This window comes from Genypterus blacodes, unplaced genomic scaffold (assembly GCF_046128005.1).
Source record: "Genypterus blacodes isolate CSIRO-AG114 ecotype Tasmania unplaced genomic scaffold, CSIRO-AGI_Gbla_v1 ptg000152l_1, whole genome shotgun sequence".
Taxonomy (NCBI): domain Eukaryota; kingdom Metazoa; phylum Chordata; class Actinopteri; order Ophidiiformes; family Ophidiidae; genus Genypterus; species Genypterus blacodes.
In genome coordinates, this window is record NW_027466954.1 from 336,390 (window position 1) to 352,745 (window position 16,356).

A 16,356-nucleotide genomic window follows, 5' to 3' on the forward strand; every position below is an offset into this window, starting at 1 on the left:
GATAAAATACCAATAAACCAAATATCCAGATTTTGAAATTCCTCTTAAAATATACAATGTTCTGATTGAAGTAAAGGTATATTTATTATATGTATATATCATACGTTTTTTTCTATGAATTTTTGGAAACAGAAAGGATATCAACATAAACTGATGTAATAAAGCTTCATTTATAGTTGTTAACACACTTACGTAATATTTATATATGTGTATGGGACTGTATATGATAATTAACACGTATAACATCAGCAGTGACCACGATGGTAGTAGTAGTAGTTGTAATAATAATAATAATAATAATAATGATAATAATGATAATAATGATAATAATAATAATAATAATAATAATAATAATAATTATACGATTAGCTTAAGTCATTTTATATGTCCATATAAGCGGGACGAGAACATTTGTCGCTCAACGATCAATTTAGACATTTATTTCTCTGACAGACCAAGATGATATGTGACGTCACAGGTGGTATGTTTTTGTTGGACCCTTCCAATGAGGTTGGGGGGGGGTGTCTGACCTGTCAAGTATGACAAACACTGTATTGAGGCAATTGTATTTCCGGTTGATACCTGTCAAAAAATAAATATGGTACTCAAAGTCTTTGTTTAATGAAAAATGAATCACTTGTCGCAATTGCCAGGTTGTTGATATATCTGACCTGGTTGTTATTTCAACGTGTTAATAACTTGATGTATATTATTTATTACTTTAATCTATCTTGTGCCTGAATTTTGCCACACGAAACTTTGTATTTCCTGTAAGTTGTGAATATTGCCGTCAGCTTGGCGCACTGAGCGCAGCAGCGACAGGAGCTACCTGCCGTCTTCACTGAGCTAAAGTACAACAAAATGGAAGCTGTGGAATAACTTTATTTTTAATCAACGCACACAAACGGAGGTCCAGTACCGGATAAATCAGACTATTGTGAATTTCCTTTTTGTGGAGAATCTGCGGGCTCAGCTGACCGCCGTCGGGCCTCGTCGTCGTGGCCCAGCAGGACTCGAGTGAAGTTGAGAGCGGACTGCCAAACTTCTGCTTCCCCCAGCGGCTCTCCGCGGGGCCTGGGGCTCTTGTCACCGGCCCTGTGGAGGAGGCAGCAAATCCAAAAGCCAACCAACCCCCCAGGTACGATAGAGGAGACTCCACCGTTCTGGCCTCCGCTTGTATACAGGCTTTGTTTTCACCGAGCGGTGCGGGAGCGCTGGGGTTAGCTCTTTTGCTAGTTAGCGTTAGCTTAGCTTGACAACTTCCCCGGCCTGACACTTGGTGTACACGGAACTTAGCTAACATTAGCCATTTAGCTTCGTGCTCGGTTAAACCAACGCCGATAGCTGTAGTTATTATGCACATTGTACAATGTCAATCGTAATTACAACTATAATTCTGCACAGTCCATAAAGCTCATTACCCAGTATTGGTTAGCAACAGTTGTTAGCCCATTTAATTTGCCTGGCTAATTAGCTAACAGAAGCTAGTTCACTTAAAGCCAATGATCTCCTCCAGAGATCATAATAGTGCTGAATGATGTTGGTGTAAACTTTGCAATGACATTTGTTCGATCATGTGTTATGATAGTTATAACCAATTGACAAGATGAAAGTGTTCCAATTTTTAATCAATTTTACAACAACAGAGGCGATATTTACATGATGAGTGTGTGTGAATGTGAGTTAGCTGGCTTTTTATTCAGTTTAACAGTTTCTAAGCCAAGTTTTATTCCTACAGCACAAACAGGATTACAAAAAGCTTCATATATATAACATAATAAATTGGTGCATTTCCTGATACATGCACTAATCCTCTTTATTAACAGAGTAAGATGCATTTAATTAGTCAAACTTAATATAAAAGTCAGGTCATCTCACTAACCTCAGTACAGAGATGTTTGATTTAAATGACGTCAGGTTGAATGTCTTTCTAAAGCACATTTACAATAGCAGAAGTTGAAGTCAACAGCTTATAACAACACATAAGCAGCAATAAACATACAACAAAACCGTGGAAAACAGTTAATGTAGAAAATGTTGAAAAGCGAGGGAGGCAGTGGCTCAGTGGGTAGAGCTTCCGCTTTGGGACCGGAGGGTTGCCGGTTTGAGCCCCTACCAAGGTGCCCCTGAGCAAGGCACCGAACCCACAATTGCTCCCCCCTCTGCAAAGGGTGGTAACTGTAATGTAAGTCGCTTTGGATAAAAGCGTCTGCCAAATGATCGTAAAGTAAAAAAGTAATGTTGTATTCAAATTTTGATAAGCAGCTAATCATCAGAAGTCGACTCTCCAGTAAAGCAGTTGTGAGAAGTTTCTACTTTTCATTCTGTGATCTCATTATAAAGTGGAATCTCTTCAGGTTTAAGAAATTTGGATGAAAGAAGCTGTATGGCGTCACTTTGCACACTGAGAACCTGTGATGGGCATTTTGTTTCATAAAATTAGGTAGTTTACCAGCATGCTGATCATGTCTGGATTAAAGTGAATGCAGTTATTTGTTTTGCAGGAGAAAGGAATCCCTTTGATGGGAGAATCCTCGTTCCTGGCCTCCTGGGTCAATCGCCGTGCCATGATGATGGGTTCGTTCATTTCTCTTATGATCCTACGCTGCAGAGATCTGTCATCATCCTCTTTAGTCGCCTGTATTTCTAATACTTATCCAGTAAATGAACGGTTTCTCTCATCCCCCCTCAGATGAGCAGGAGGCGTTGAATTCAATCATGCAGGACTTGGCCGAACTGCACCGCTCCAGTCGTCCTGCCATGTTCCTGTCGGACCTGGGCAAGCCCAAAGCCTCCTCGCCAAAGAACCAGGTAATGATGCTTCAGCTGTCAATATTGGTCAGTACAGGGGAGTTAAAGGAGCCTGGGTTGGATTGTCAGGATAAGAAACGTTGAGTAGTTTCATCCTAACGTTTGGGCGATCAGGTGTCAGAGGAGGAGATCAAATCTGACTGATCTCTGTATCTGTGTGTTTACAGAACGATGTGAGAGTGAAGTTTGAGTTCAAAGGGGAGAAGAGGTGAGGCTCAGATTCATCACTGAAAGGTTTTGGCTTTCAGACCGCCGGCACTGCCCTGTGACCGCTGACCTCCGACCTCTTCTTTTCCTTCTCTTCTCTGTAGGATTTTGCAGTTTCCTCGGCCGGTGAAGCTGGACGACCTTAGGGCCAAAGCCAAAGTGGCCTTCGGTCAGGCCATGGACCTTCACTACACCAACAACGAGGTACAAAGATAAAGACTTACTAACAGCACATACTTCATAAAAACAAAACCAGTAGGCTTAATACTTCTTATTGGACACTCAATCAAACTGGGCCTGTTGGACAAACTGTCTTTAATAATTGTCTCTGCTGCCAGTTGGTGATTCCTCTGACCACTCAGGACGACCTGGACAAGGCCGTGGAGCTGCTGGATCGCAGTGTCCACATGAAGAGCCTGAAGATCCTCCTGGTGCTCCAGGTCTCCTCTCAGGTCAGAAGGTCCAGGGTTCAGTCACAAACTATAGCCGACCCCTGCAGACTGACAGTCAGAACCCCGCCTGGCGTGCGTTTCTAATGTGCCTTTGTCTCCACGTGCCTCCAGACTTCCTCCTCCAACATGGACCTCTTGCCGTCTCACGAGGAGCTGGACAACACGGGGTTCAGGGTTGCTGACAAAAAGAGCATGCTGGCCTTGATAGGTGAATCCCGTCTCCTCCTCACTTAAAGCCAAAATGTGCCACAGCGTTTTCTTTCAGACGAGCGTTCAATCCTCTCTTGTGCCATCAGGTTCCCACTCCACGGACCGCAGCTCTCCGCCTCCAGGTTACATTCCCGACGCTCTCCAGCAGGTGGCGAGGAACGGCTCCTTCACCAGCATCAACAGCGAGGGCGAGTTCATTCCTGAGAGTATGGACCAGGTACCTCCACAGACTCCATTCCAACTCTCTTCAGACTTTAGGCCTCAGGCTCAGTAAGATGGGAGAAGACTTCCTCCTCCTCATTGTCCTTCTCTGCATTTTCCTCAGATGTTGGACCCGCTGTCCATGAGCAGTCCTGAAAACTCTGCGTCTGGAAGCTGCCCGTCCTTAGACAGCCCGCTGGACAGGTCTGTTACCGGGCAAAAGCAAAATCTCCGTTTCCTGTTAAACACCAATGAACTCGACTTTACTTTATAGTTGATATGCAATGAATTAAAAACAAACCTGTGTAAAAATGTGAAGATAACACGGTAACAGATGAAGACTTGTTCCTGCTTCTGGAATTATAATAGTTGTGTGTTGCTTGTGTTCTCATGTTGTGCAGTGATTATCCAAAGTCCAGGATGCCCAGAGCGCAGAGTTACCCAGACAACCACCAGGACTTCCCAGGTAGGCGTGTGTGATTGTTACCCATTAATAGGTCAAGTTAGCAATGACGTAAACGAGGAAGAATCAATGGTGAACACTGACGGGACCTTTTAACCCCTTCTCCCCTCTCTCTCTCTCTTCCCCCCCCCCCCCCAGAATACGACATCCCAGTGTTTGAGAAGTCGGGGAAAGGGGGAACGTATCCGCGCAGATACGGCATTCCCTTTGGCCTTCAGGATTACAGCGATGGTAGGTCATTATCCTCCTCCTCCCCGGGTTCAGGCTACTGCGGTTCTTCCGTCCTGACCCGTCTTTACGCTCTGCAGGGAGGAAAACATTTCCGCGGGCCCGGCGGACGCAGGTTCACGGCTTCCGCTCGCCGGTCAGCTTCAGCCCCACCGAGCAGTCGCCCAGCACCAGCAGCGGCAGCAGCGTCTTCACCCCGGACCTGGAGGAAGTCCCGGGGCCCGCCAGGAGGCCGCGCAGGGGCAGCGACATCGAGCCCAACCCCAGCGCCACCCCGACCCCAACCCTCTCCGTCATGGACATCAGCCCATCCAGCCGCTGTGAGTCTTCCCAAACACATTCCAGCCGACTTCCATTTGTGCTGCCGTATATGGCACGATAGCAAAATTGTGACGTTTGTGTGTGTGTGTGTGTCTGTGTGTGTGTGTCCGTCCAGCTCCTCGTGCACCAACCAACTGGCGGCTGGGGAAGCTGCTGGGCCAGGGCGCGTTCGGGCGCGTTTTCCTCTGTTACGACGCCGATACTGGACGGGAACTGGCTGTCAAACAGGTCCAGTTTGACCCGGAGAGCCCCGAGACCAGCAAGGTGCTGCAATATTCCCCGTGTCGCTAAACAATCGCCTACTGGCAGAGATGATGATGATGATGATGATGATGATGATGTGTGTTTGCCGCTGTGGTTTAGGAGGTGAGCGCGTTAGAGTGTGAAATCCAGCTCCTGAAGAATCTGTGTCACGAGCGCATCGTTCAGTACTACGGCTGTCTGCGAGACACCATGGAGCGAACGCTGTCCATCTTCATGGAGTACATGCCCGGGGTGAGCGCCTCAGCCTATCAACTCTGTTTAAAATAAGGGACATGGTTTTATAGTTTGTGATCCCGGCACCTGTAATGTATCAGATTGTTGTAGTTATTCCCTCCTTCGCCATCCTCAGGGCTCCATCAAAGACCAGCTGAAGTCGTACGGAGCTCTGACAGAGAACGTGACGCGCCGCTACACCCGGCAGATCCTGGAGGGGGTTTCTTACCTCCACAGCAACATGATCGTCCACAGGGACATCAAAGGTCAGAGGAGGCTTTAACATTTTGCCATTTGCAGCGTCCAACACGGCTTCTTCTTCTTCTTCTTCTTTAAATGTAGCGACATCCAGATTCCAGTCCAGGCATCAAAAGCAGCTGTTTCTTCTTGTTCCTGTGTTCAGGGGCCAACATCCTTCGTGACTCGGTGGGAAACGTGAAGCTGGGCGACTTCGGGGCAAGTCGGCGACTGCAGACCATCTGCCTGTCAGGAACGGGCATCAAGTCGGTGACTGGCACCCCCTACTGGATGAGCCCAGAAGTGATCAGTGGAGAGGGCTACGGCAGGAAGGCCGACATCTGGTAAGAGCTCCTTTTCTTTAGTAGCTCGCTTCAGTTTGCAACAAGTTTCATCATTTCATGTGATTTGTCAAACTGAGCCGTCGCGATGTAAACACCTAAACGCCCGCAGGAGTGTGGGCTGCACCGTGGTGGAGATGCTGACCCAGCGACCGCCTTGGGCCGAGTTTGAAGCTATGGCAGCCATCTTTAAAATTGCCACGCAGCCCACAAACCCGGTGCTGCCGGCCCACGTGTCGGACCACTGCCGAGACTTCCTCAGGCGCATCTTCGTGGAGACCAAGCAGCGGCCGTCTGCAGATGACCTACTGAGGCACATCTTTGTACATTAACATGGACCTGTAACCCCCCTGCCCCATCTGCTGGACTGCCAGACACGGCCTTACCTGGTGGGGTGTCCCTGCCTCTGACCCCACCCACTCCACTTCCGTGCTGAAACCCGATTGGACCAGGAACATCTCTCTGGGTGGATCTAGCATGTGGAAGCCTGTGGGGTGTGTAGGAGGGGGAGCGCCTGCTCCTCCGGTCTCTGTTTGTATGAGACTGCCATAGAGACAAGAACTTTGGTTTTATTTTATTTTTTCTCCGCAAGTTGCACCTTAATTTCACACAAAGGAGGTCAAGCACTTCCTCCTGGAAACAACTCTTTGAAAGTGTCTCGTGTTTTTTTCATGTTTTTACGACGACGTCTGTCCTGGAACAGGATGGTGTCGGTGTAGTGGACCTTCAGTTCACAGTGACTGAGTCTGGAGTGGCTCCCACCCTCTAACGCCCTCCCCCTCCCTCCCCCCACCTCCCGCTCTCCCGCCCCTAACCCGACCCCAGAATGTAATCTCCTGCCAAAACCCAGAGCCTTGGGTTGACCTGGACCCGCTGCTATAGATGAAACAAAATCCCAGATGCAGAGAACCCCCCCCTCCACACACACACACACACATTTCCAAACAGATTCCTCACTTCTTGTCCTGTTCCTCTCTCTCATTCCACGCTCATCCTGCTGAAAGAATTATTGAAATGAGATCAAATCAGATCAGACACCAATATTCCCAGTATTCCCCACACGCTCACAATTGGTCCCATTCTCCATACTTTCATCATTCTTCCGTTCGGAGCCCTTACTTGTCTCTCTGCCTTCTGTCTCTCTGATGTACAGTTGTCTCTTCTTCATCTTTTTCCGCCCCCCTGGTCTTTGTTCTTTGCTGTGTGCCTTTTTGTGTTTTGAGTGTCAGGATGCCTCCCGTCCTTCACACTCGCAGGGTTTCTGGATGTTTTGCCTTTGCACTGTAAACCCAAATCTAGCTAATCTCGGTTTAGCCACATCTTCCGTTTCTGCCTTCTCTCTAACGGGGCGTCGGGACGTCCCAGCTCGGCTCATGTGGTTCGTCCGTCTCGTGGCGGCTGAGGCGTCGTGCTTGAATGGCTTGTACCCATCGACCCCCGTGCTGCGCGGCGAGAAGCTCACAGCTGATTGGCCGGAGCTCTGGCCGCATGACGCTGTCCTACTGTTGTCAGTTTTATTTCTGGTTAGATTTCATGCGGCCGGTTGGGCCACGATGATTCTGACCGTCCAGGGCCACGGCGGGAGGAACCTGGAAGTTGCTGCTTGTCATTTCTCCCAACAGGTACATTTCCAGTAAACGTGTCATAGCACTGATTTGCCACAAGGATGAAACGATACAGAAATGTTCAAAGTCAAATACGACGCTCCAGGGTTCAAAGATCAAAGGGTCCCAGTGACCTGTTCAATCTTTTAAAGGGTACAATGGCCTCGGACTGAACACGCACCTATATGTCCATGTGCTGTGTGTGGATGTTGTTCACGTTAGTTGTCAGAAGCCAGGCTCATACGCTCCAGTGTTCAGTGATCGCTACCTTGTTCATGTTTCCATCACTGTGCCATGTTGGTGACCTTTGGCCAAACAGTCTAAAGTCCTGGGCCTCATATGCACTCTGACAGCTGGTGGGTTGACACTTGAAGAGGTTTACAGTCTCTCACAGGGTTTTGGTTACAAGAATCAGCGTCGCAGACACGGTTATTGCCAAAAACAGATGCATCAAAGTTAACTCGTCACTTTAGCCACGCCACAAACGCTCCTTTCAAAATGTACAGTGTGTGTCGCTTGTTTTGCCGTTTCTCCCCCTCTCCTGCTTTAAAAGCTTCCACGTCACCTTGTGTGTATTTGAAAAACGATGATATGTAGTGGTTGTACATAGCATAGACTCCATAACTATGCACCAATAAGCTGTAGAGTCATTGCGCGTACACACCCGGCGACAGACCTGCTGGCTGCGAGACGGACGCCGCTTGGTTCCCTCCGGCCCACCAGTGCACGCTGGCTACAGAAGCACCTGGTCTCTCGTCAGGGTTGTACTGAAACGAGCTCCGACTCACAGGCGTTATGCACTCGCACAAAGGTAAAGTGTTCTCAAAGCAAACGATCAGCTGAATGGTACTGACAGTTTTATTAGAAAGCAAACAGTTCAAAATGCCGCCAGCACTGCTAACCTTGATCGGCACTACCATTATGCACTATCTAGACTTGTTGCTTATGTTTTTGTTTGTTTGTTTGTTTTACTCACTGATGCTTTTTTACGATTCCACGTCAGCCGTCGCTCATGCAGTTTGGCTTGACCGTCGAAGACGACCTTTTTTTGCACATTTTAAAGACTTTTATTTTTACACGGTTGTGAATGTGTGTGTGTGTGTGTGTGTGTGTGTGTGTGTGTGTGTGTGTGTGTGTGTTGATGGTCGTGGTACTGTTCGCGATGACTCGTACATGAATGTAATGTCTTAATTTTTACCATCGGATGGCCTCGTTCACCACAGCGGGTTTATTCCTCCATACCTGGAAACGCGACAGTATTTGTCAACTGCAAATGCAAAGAAACACCCAACAGTTTTATGACTTCTTTTTGTGTCTAAAGCCACTGCTGCCACTCCTCTCTCTCTCTCTCTCTCTCTGTGTGTGTGTGTGTGTGTGTGTGTGTGTGTGTGTGTGTGTGTGTGTGTGTGTGTGTGTGTGTGTGTGTGTGTGTGTGTGTGTGTGTGTGTGTGTGTTGTACACATGCATTTACTGTAATTTGTGCTCAAACGTACACTGCGCCTGAAATGCCTTGAGCATTCTGACTGTAGGGGTAAATACAAAATAAATCCAATGATGGAAAAACAAAATCAAGTTTTTAAAAAAAAAAAGCATAAAAACATGTACAAATGTATAAATCAAAAAATTTACTTTTTTTTTTTTTTTTTTTTTTTTTAAGAAAAGTAGACTTATATCCCACATGTTTGGTCTCTGTGTATTGTAAAAGAAGCCATGTTTATAATTCTAATTGGTTTGTGACCAATACGCCTGTTTATATCAGATCTGTATATCAGTGGTACGCATAATTTTTTAATATATATTTTTTATTTGACTTTTTTCTTTTTTTTTAATGGGAGAATTTATGCATGGTTGGGTCCTGAGAGACGCAGCGGTGCTGTTGAGTTCATTGCTGTTTTTTTGGCAAAATTCCGGAGTATTGCAACAGCTGTGTTCATAATTACAACTGTTATGACCATGATGATGAAAACAATAAAAGATATTTATTTCACACTTGCCTGTGATATAAGTCTTGTAGATGACTAGTTTGTTTTAGTTTCTTAACACAAAACTGACGGGTTTGAACAGTTAATAGAACAGAAAAAGTATGAAGTTAAGTCCTACATTGTTTGTTCTATTCTAAAAGCTGATTCTAAATAAGGAATCGTGTGTTTGATGCCAGCAGGCTATTAGAAACAAGCACATTGAATTGGATGGACTGAGTTTAAATCCCGTTTGTTGCCCATGTGCAGTATTATCCCTTTATGGCCGTTAGATGTCAGCACTGAGTCTTAGTTCTGTCGCTGAAAGGTCTTATTTATGGTAAGTACATAATGTTTACACTTATTTTATGACCAGATTTAAGTCTTAAGAGTTCACAAGTTCAAACTCACAACCCCTTATTTGATAACAGGTTATAAACATTCCACCTGAGGAAGCCTGTGTGTTAACAGGGATGATGCAGCTGTATGGCTTTAAAACTATATTTTCCAAAGAAAAAGATCATAGTTTTACTCGAAACTCGCCAAGCAGCTAGTTGGAAAAAGTGTGTTCGTCCAAATGGTAAACTTCTAACACCCACCGCACACACACACACACACACACACACACACACACACACACACACACACACACACACACACACACACACACACACACACACACACACACACACACACACACACACACACATTCTTCCACAGCTGATCCAGCACACAGAACAATGAGCCTTTTCCGCAGCTTGTTTCGCTCCGCGGGCCTCCCGGCTGTAGCAGCCCGCTCTCCCCGCGTCTCCGCGCTCTTGGGCCGGACATTGCCAGCGGCCCAGGTCGGTCCCACGGAACTCGGGGGGAGACAGCTGAGCGTCCAGGCGGGTACCGAGGCGGAGAAGCTGAAAGGTATCGACGAGCTTTCGGGGCCCAGTTTTCCCACCACCCTCTACTGGTTGTTTATTAAAGGATACGCGGACAAGACGCACAAACTGCAGGTAAGGACGCACTAAACTCCGCGTATACGTGTAGGTGCAAACTTACTGTGTATTAAAAGAAACAGTCGCCATAACTTTTTAGACCAGCAGTGTGTTCGGGTTTGTGCTCAGTTGAACTCTTTAATGTAGATGCAGAGTAAGGATTTTCACTTTTCTCTATTTCTGAAAATGATAATTCTTTATTTATTTTACTTTTACACAAATTCCTCACAAAGTTGTCGAAATGGCGACACCGGTGGAAAGCATGCATTAAGACAGTTCAAACAAACGCCACATGCAATGATAAAGAATGGATAGAACACAAAAAAACCTATTTAGTGAATTTAAATTTCCAGGGCACCGCGGCAGTGCCATGGAGGCAAACTGGCAGCTGGTTGCCAGTTCACTTTCTTGTTCATCTGGGACGCTCCGTTTTCTAAGCGGAGTCCCTTTGAACTGAGCTTCTGCCGCCCCAAAAGTACGTGTGCATTGGCCGGGAATCGAACCCGGGCCTCCCGCGTGGCAGGCGAGAATTCTACCACTGAACCACCAATGCAACTGCGTCACAGGCGGTATTGTTTTCTTTTTTACACAATACAGTCTTCAGTGTGTCTTATGTCTATCGGTTTCACAAATCAGTTGGGGAGAACACAGCCACATGACACTGTGTGCAGCATCATGGCATCTGTTGGCATTTCTACATTCACTGAGCAGCGTACAGTGGCTTGCAGGGCCAAAGGAGGTGTGTTAGACACACTCTAAGACTCCTAGAAACGGCAAATGCTGTCTTATACTCTTCCTGTATTCTGTCAGAATTTAAGTTTATGTCATACTTAGCTAATTTCTCATGACACAATGTAATAATCTCATTTGAATATTTCACATTGATTTGTAGGTCATACACAAGAACTTGTATGGGCCAATCTGGCGCTCCAAGTTTGGCCCGTTTGACATTGTGAACGTAGCATCAGCGGAGCTCATTGCTCAGGTGATCAATCAGGAGGGCAAATACCCGGTCCGAGTCGAGCTGCCACACTGGAAGGAGTACCGGGACCTGAGGGGCCACGCCTACGGTCTGCATGTGGGGTGAGCAAAGAGCAAATGTAGCTGTTGCATAGTGAGGGTTGAGTAATTTCAGGTGCTCTTCAGATACCAGAAGTGCTACTGCTACCATGTTGACATGTCGACTGAAAGTGAAGAAAAGTGTGAGATCGGTGTGGAGTTCCTCAGGGTGTCCTCATCAATCCCCTTTAAAGTTTAGTAATAGTTAAGAAGTCATGAAGCTTCTTTAAAGCACTTTCACATTTCCAGCACAGGAGCAGAGTGGTCCCGGATTCGCAAAGTGCTGAACCCCAGGATGCTGAAACCACAGGAAGTGTTGCCCTACGCCCCCGTTATCCAGAAGGTGGTCAGCGATCTGCTGCAGCGCATGGAGATGCTCAGAAATCAAAGTCAGGACCAGGCTACGGTCTCAGATTTGACCACCGAGTTCTACAAGTTTGGTTTTGAAGGTGCGCACCACTGCACTAACTTGAGTCACATGGAAACCATTTCGAAAGGGATTGGTAAATGAATAAATTTAGATGTTCATATTTAAACTCAAAGCCACCTGCGTAAACGTCTTCCCTCGCAGGTATCTCCTCCATTTTGTTTGAGACCAGGCTGGGCTGTCTGCAAGAGGAGATTCCCAAAGACACACTGCGCTTCATTGCTGCCGTTAATGACATGCTGACCTTGTCGGAAATTGTTGTTCTCTTCCCTCGTTGGAGCCGCTCCATCTTCCCCTACTGGGGACGCTTTGTTCATGCCTGGGATGAACTCCATAGCGTGGGTGAGCAACCAAATAGAAAAGAGCACATGTTGGAGCCTCAGGGGTGGATTGCATTTTGCATTTAACCCTGTACTGAATCACGCACACCCTGACGGGTCGAGGCAGCCTTTATAGTTTTAATTCTGTGTGTGTGTGTGTGTGTTTCTGTCTGGCAGCCCAGACCCTGATTGACAGGAGAGTATCTGAAATTGATGCTGAGGTGTGCCGGGGCGAGACAGGCGAGGGGATGTACCTGACCTACCTGCTGTCCTCAGACAAACTGAGCAGAGCAGACATTTACACCAGCATCACCGAGCTTCTGCTGGGGGGCATCGACACGGTGAGGGGAGAAAACAACAGGCCGGGGGCGGGGCTGTGATGTTTGTACTATTTCTACAAGTGGATTGTGTGAAGATGTGGCCACTCTGAGTGCTTTCTGATGGCAAAAACACAGAGAGAGAGCCAGTCAAGTCACATTCTAATGTGATGTGGTGGCTTGTGTTGCTTCCTCCTAAGCATGCTTGAGAAATCTGGAGATCTGAGTAAGACTAAGTGTCATAGAGTAAGTCCTGGATCTCACTACTGATCCAACGTGAGCCGACTACAGATCCAATTGATGGCTGTTTAGCTCTGAGATTAAGACAACCGGAGGGCAAAATACTACTTTGACACATCGCATATTTCTACTGAGCTCAGCATGTCAGGTGTTGTGCCTTCATGTCAGGTATTGTGCAATGTGAGCTTCATTTGTGAAGTTATCTGTTTCTAGCAGCCTCGTCCAGGGTTGAGCTGACCTCCAGCATTGTTTGTCGGTCTTGCTGCTGGGGGGCTACAGCGCCACTCAGTCTGGGTTATGATCTTTACTTCAGACAACCTGGAAATCCCCTTCATCATCTGTTTAAAAAAGAAGTTTTCTTTTCATAGAGATCGGTTATGTTTTAGACCAAGATCAGTATCTCATGTTTGTTCCTGAACCCTCTGAAGTCTCCTGTCATTTGTAAGCCCCCTCCTCTGCTCACGAACCTTCTGCTCATACTTTACCGCAGACCTCCAATACTCTGTCGTGGGCCTTGTACCATTTAGCGAGGGAACCCAGGGTCCAGGATCGGCTGTACAGGGAAGTGAACGCTGTGTGTCCTGACAGGGAGGAGCCCACCACAGACGACCTGCGCAGGATGCCGTACCTGAAAGCTGTCATCAAAGAGATTCTACGGTGACTTACCTAACACACTCCATCCATTCACCCATCCTATTCCTGACACCCATTCTTCTTCCACTGATCAAAGACTAACTGAAAATGGAGATCAAAGTGTTTGTAATGCAGCAGCAATGAAATATTTTACCTTCTTTACCTCAATTTAACATTAAAATTAAGTTAAGTTAATGAAGTTTTCAGACCATAAACAAAGAACCAAAGCCATTTATAGTATTTGTATGAAGTAACATGTCTCTAACAAAGATCATATATTCTTCATCAGATTCTTCACTTTCTCTAAAACCTAAAAGCTTTTTACTTTGGAGTTCATTGTTTGATTGAAGGAGTGTAAAGTGAAACCAGCTGTGTGACCAGAGCTCAGATAAGAGCAGGATATTTTACTTTCCGAACCTGAAGTGTCAGGTCATAGACGTCAGAGATTATACTTGTTAATAATTATAAAAGCTGATATGTGTGATGTGATGTGAGGACAGGAGTGGAGCAGTTTATGGGGCGGATTTTAAGATGCAGGATTCAGGATTTCCTAACTGTTTTGGCGGTGTCTCTGTATGCCAGTCTGTATCCTGTCGTCCCTGGAAACGGACGCTACATCACAGAAAACGAAGTGATTGTGGACAAATACTGGTTCCCAAAGAAGGTGAGAGATATTTATATTATTCATTTTTATATTCTGTCTAGATTCTGAAATTCTGAAAGTGAAGAAGAATCAATAGCGTCTTGTCTTTATATATAATAAAACTTTCTTTCTTTCTTTCTTTCTTTCTTTCTCAGACTCAGTTCCATCTGTGCCATTATGCAACCTGTCACGATGGGGCAGAGTTTGACGATGTGGAGCTCTTCCTGCCGGAGCGTTGGCTGCGTGAGGGGCCACCCGGCACGTACCAGCACCACCCGTACAGCTACATCCCGTTTGGCGTGGGAGTGCGAGCCTGCGTGGGGAAGAGGGTGGCCGAAATGGAGATGTATTTCGCTCTCTCTCGGGTGAGCGTCACCTCAGGTTGCCATGAGCTATTCCAGTTTCCGTCTCTAATTGAATACTTGCTCCGTCCTGTAGCTGATGCAACACTATGAGGTCCGCCCTGAAAATGGCGCCCCACACGTGGAGGCCAAAACTCGGACGTTGATGGTTCCCGGCAAACCCATCAACCTGCGTTTTCTGTCCAGGGCCTCGTCAGTGTGAAGAAAATGAAGAAGGTACCAGTTTCAAATGATTTGTGCTTTTCACAAACCCAATGAAATAATGAACATTTCATCCATTCTTTCTTTTTTCCAGACTTTGCATGAGAGGAGAGAGGAAAACGCTGGGCAGTGTTTGGCTGCGGCTGAGTTTGTACTGCCTTTGATTTGTTTTTATTGTCGAGAGCAATTTTTAGACTTTGACTTTCTCTCGATAAGAAAATTAATCAATCCATATGTATGGTGACAAGGCTGCATAACTCATGTGGGGCCGAACTATTCCAATGCAGTTTGATAACGTTATCTCCTACGTTTGTAACACCAGCTTATATAGGCGGGAGCCCTTGCATGACCCGGTGTAAAATCATAAAAGTAATGTGTGTGTGTGAGCGTTCTTGGTGCACACTGCCCCCCATTGACAATAAGATGTAAAACTAGCCTGTGATGGCATCATGAAGGTGAATCCAGGTGAAAGAAATGTTGGGAATTGAGATAAATGTACAATAAGATAACGATATTATTACTTTAATGACCCTAAAATGTCACTATGTTTCTATATGAGACATACTTGTCCTAGGTGGATTTGATAGTACTTGCTTTACTTAATAGTGAGTTTATAGGGACTAATTCTACACAAATAAAAGTCTCCATCTTTACGATGCTGGGATTTCTGCTGTGAAAAGTAAATAAAAACACATCTTAAGTATCAGAGCTCATAAAGTTTCTAACACTGCTAAATATAATATATATATATATATATAAAATGTTGCATGATATTTGCTGCCTGAAATATTTGAATCAAGAGAAAACAACGCGATTAGAGAGCGTTGGTCTGGATTGGGTCAAGTTAGAGAGAGGAAACATGTATTTCTTGTTTTCTGTTTCAAAATAAAGGGAACTAAATTGGTGTAACTCCAAACTTCAAACAGGGATATTTATGTTTCTGTTTGCTGTAAATGAGCTGTTTATTCTTATAGAACATGAACTTGGGAGGTAAAATTCCATTCTAATCATTCAAAATCTGTGTTGCTGCCCGTTTGTGGCTCATGTGGATCGGCAATAAAAACTGAACCATGGACCAAACTTATTGCCAACTTAAAACGATTGCACATTTTGAAAGCTATGTTGTTTCTGTTTATTCGTTCTTTAAATGTGGACTTATTTCCAGTATTATAACTGCTAGATTGCTTAAAGGTTAAGAGGCACTTCATCAAAATACTCTCAGCTGCATTTATGACCCCTATGACCCTCAATATGAAGCGTTGAGCACATCACATTTATGAAATAAAAATCTCTGCATATTATCCTGTTTTTATGATAAAACAGTTTTTCTGATTGAATAAGATCTATTTCATCATACTTTGACTTTGCAACATTACAGACACTGGCGGTAAAACTGATTTGAGACATTTGAAACTGTTTCACTGTCATTTTAAGTTGTCATTCGCTGTTGTATGATTTTATTTTGAAGGTCAGATCATTGTTTCCGGCCACAGTCCAAATGTTGGTTCGCTTGACGCCGTTCACTTTAAACCGACGTACACTGTAAAAAAGTAAAATAATAATAATAAAAAGTCCCCGCGTCGTTAAAATCTCTAAAATAATCCAAATGTAAAACGTTTATTTCAGGACAATATACCAGTTTTTTTTTACAATTTATA

The 16,356-nt window shown here is 45.4% G+C and overlaps 2 protein-coding genes and 1 non-coding gene across 3 annotated transcripts; 2 read left to right on the forward strand and 1 right to left on the reverse strand.

The window, feature by feature from the left end:
• Positions 1-800: 800 nt before the first annotated feature.
• map3k2 (mitogen-activated protein kinase kinase kinase 2) lies at positions 801-9,539 on the forward strand. Its single transcript, XM_076165904.1, has 17 exons — positions 801-1,138; positions 2,505-2,577; positions 2,693-2,811; positions 2,979-3,019; positions 3,123-3,222; positions 3,357-3,470; positions 3,582-3,678; positions 3,767-3,897; positions 4,006-4,085; positions 4,283-4,347; positions 4,483-4,575; positions 4,653-4,892; positions 5,009-5,157; positions 5,257-5,388; positions 5,507-5,636; positions 5,774-5,951; positions 6,061-9,539. Exons 2-17 carry the CDS (start codon positions 2,523-2,525, stop codon positions 6,278-6,280), a joined length of 1,944 nt encoding a protein of 647 aa, XP_076022019.1. The 5' UTR covers positions 801-1,138; positions 2,505-2,522; the 3' UTR covers positions 6,281-9,539.
• A 555-nt stretch (positions 9,540-10,094) lies between these two features.
• On the forward strand, positions 10,095-15,999 carry cyp27a2 (cytochrome P450 family 27 subfamily A member 2). Its single transcript, XM_076165941.1, has 10 exons — positions 10,095-10,514; positions 11,389-11,579; positions 11,805-12,004; positions 12,127-12,324; positions 12,480-12,643; positions 13,350-13,516; positions 14,075-14,156; positions 14,291-14,500; positions 14,574-14,713; positions 14,793-15,999. Exons 1-9 carry the CDS (start codon positions 10,251-10,253, stop codon positions 14,697-14,699), a joined length of 1,602 nt encoding a protein of 533 aa, XP_076022056.1. The 5' UTR covers positions 10,095-10,250; the 3' UTR covers positions 14,700-14,713; positions 14,793-15,999.
• Positions 10,979-11,049, reverse strand: trnag-gcc (transfer RNA glycine (anticodon GCC)). Its single transcript has one exon. It is a non-coding gene; the product is annotated as a tRNA-Gly (tRNA).
• Positions 16,000-16,356: the final 357 nt, after the last annotated feature.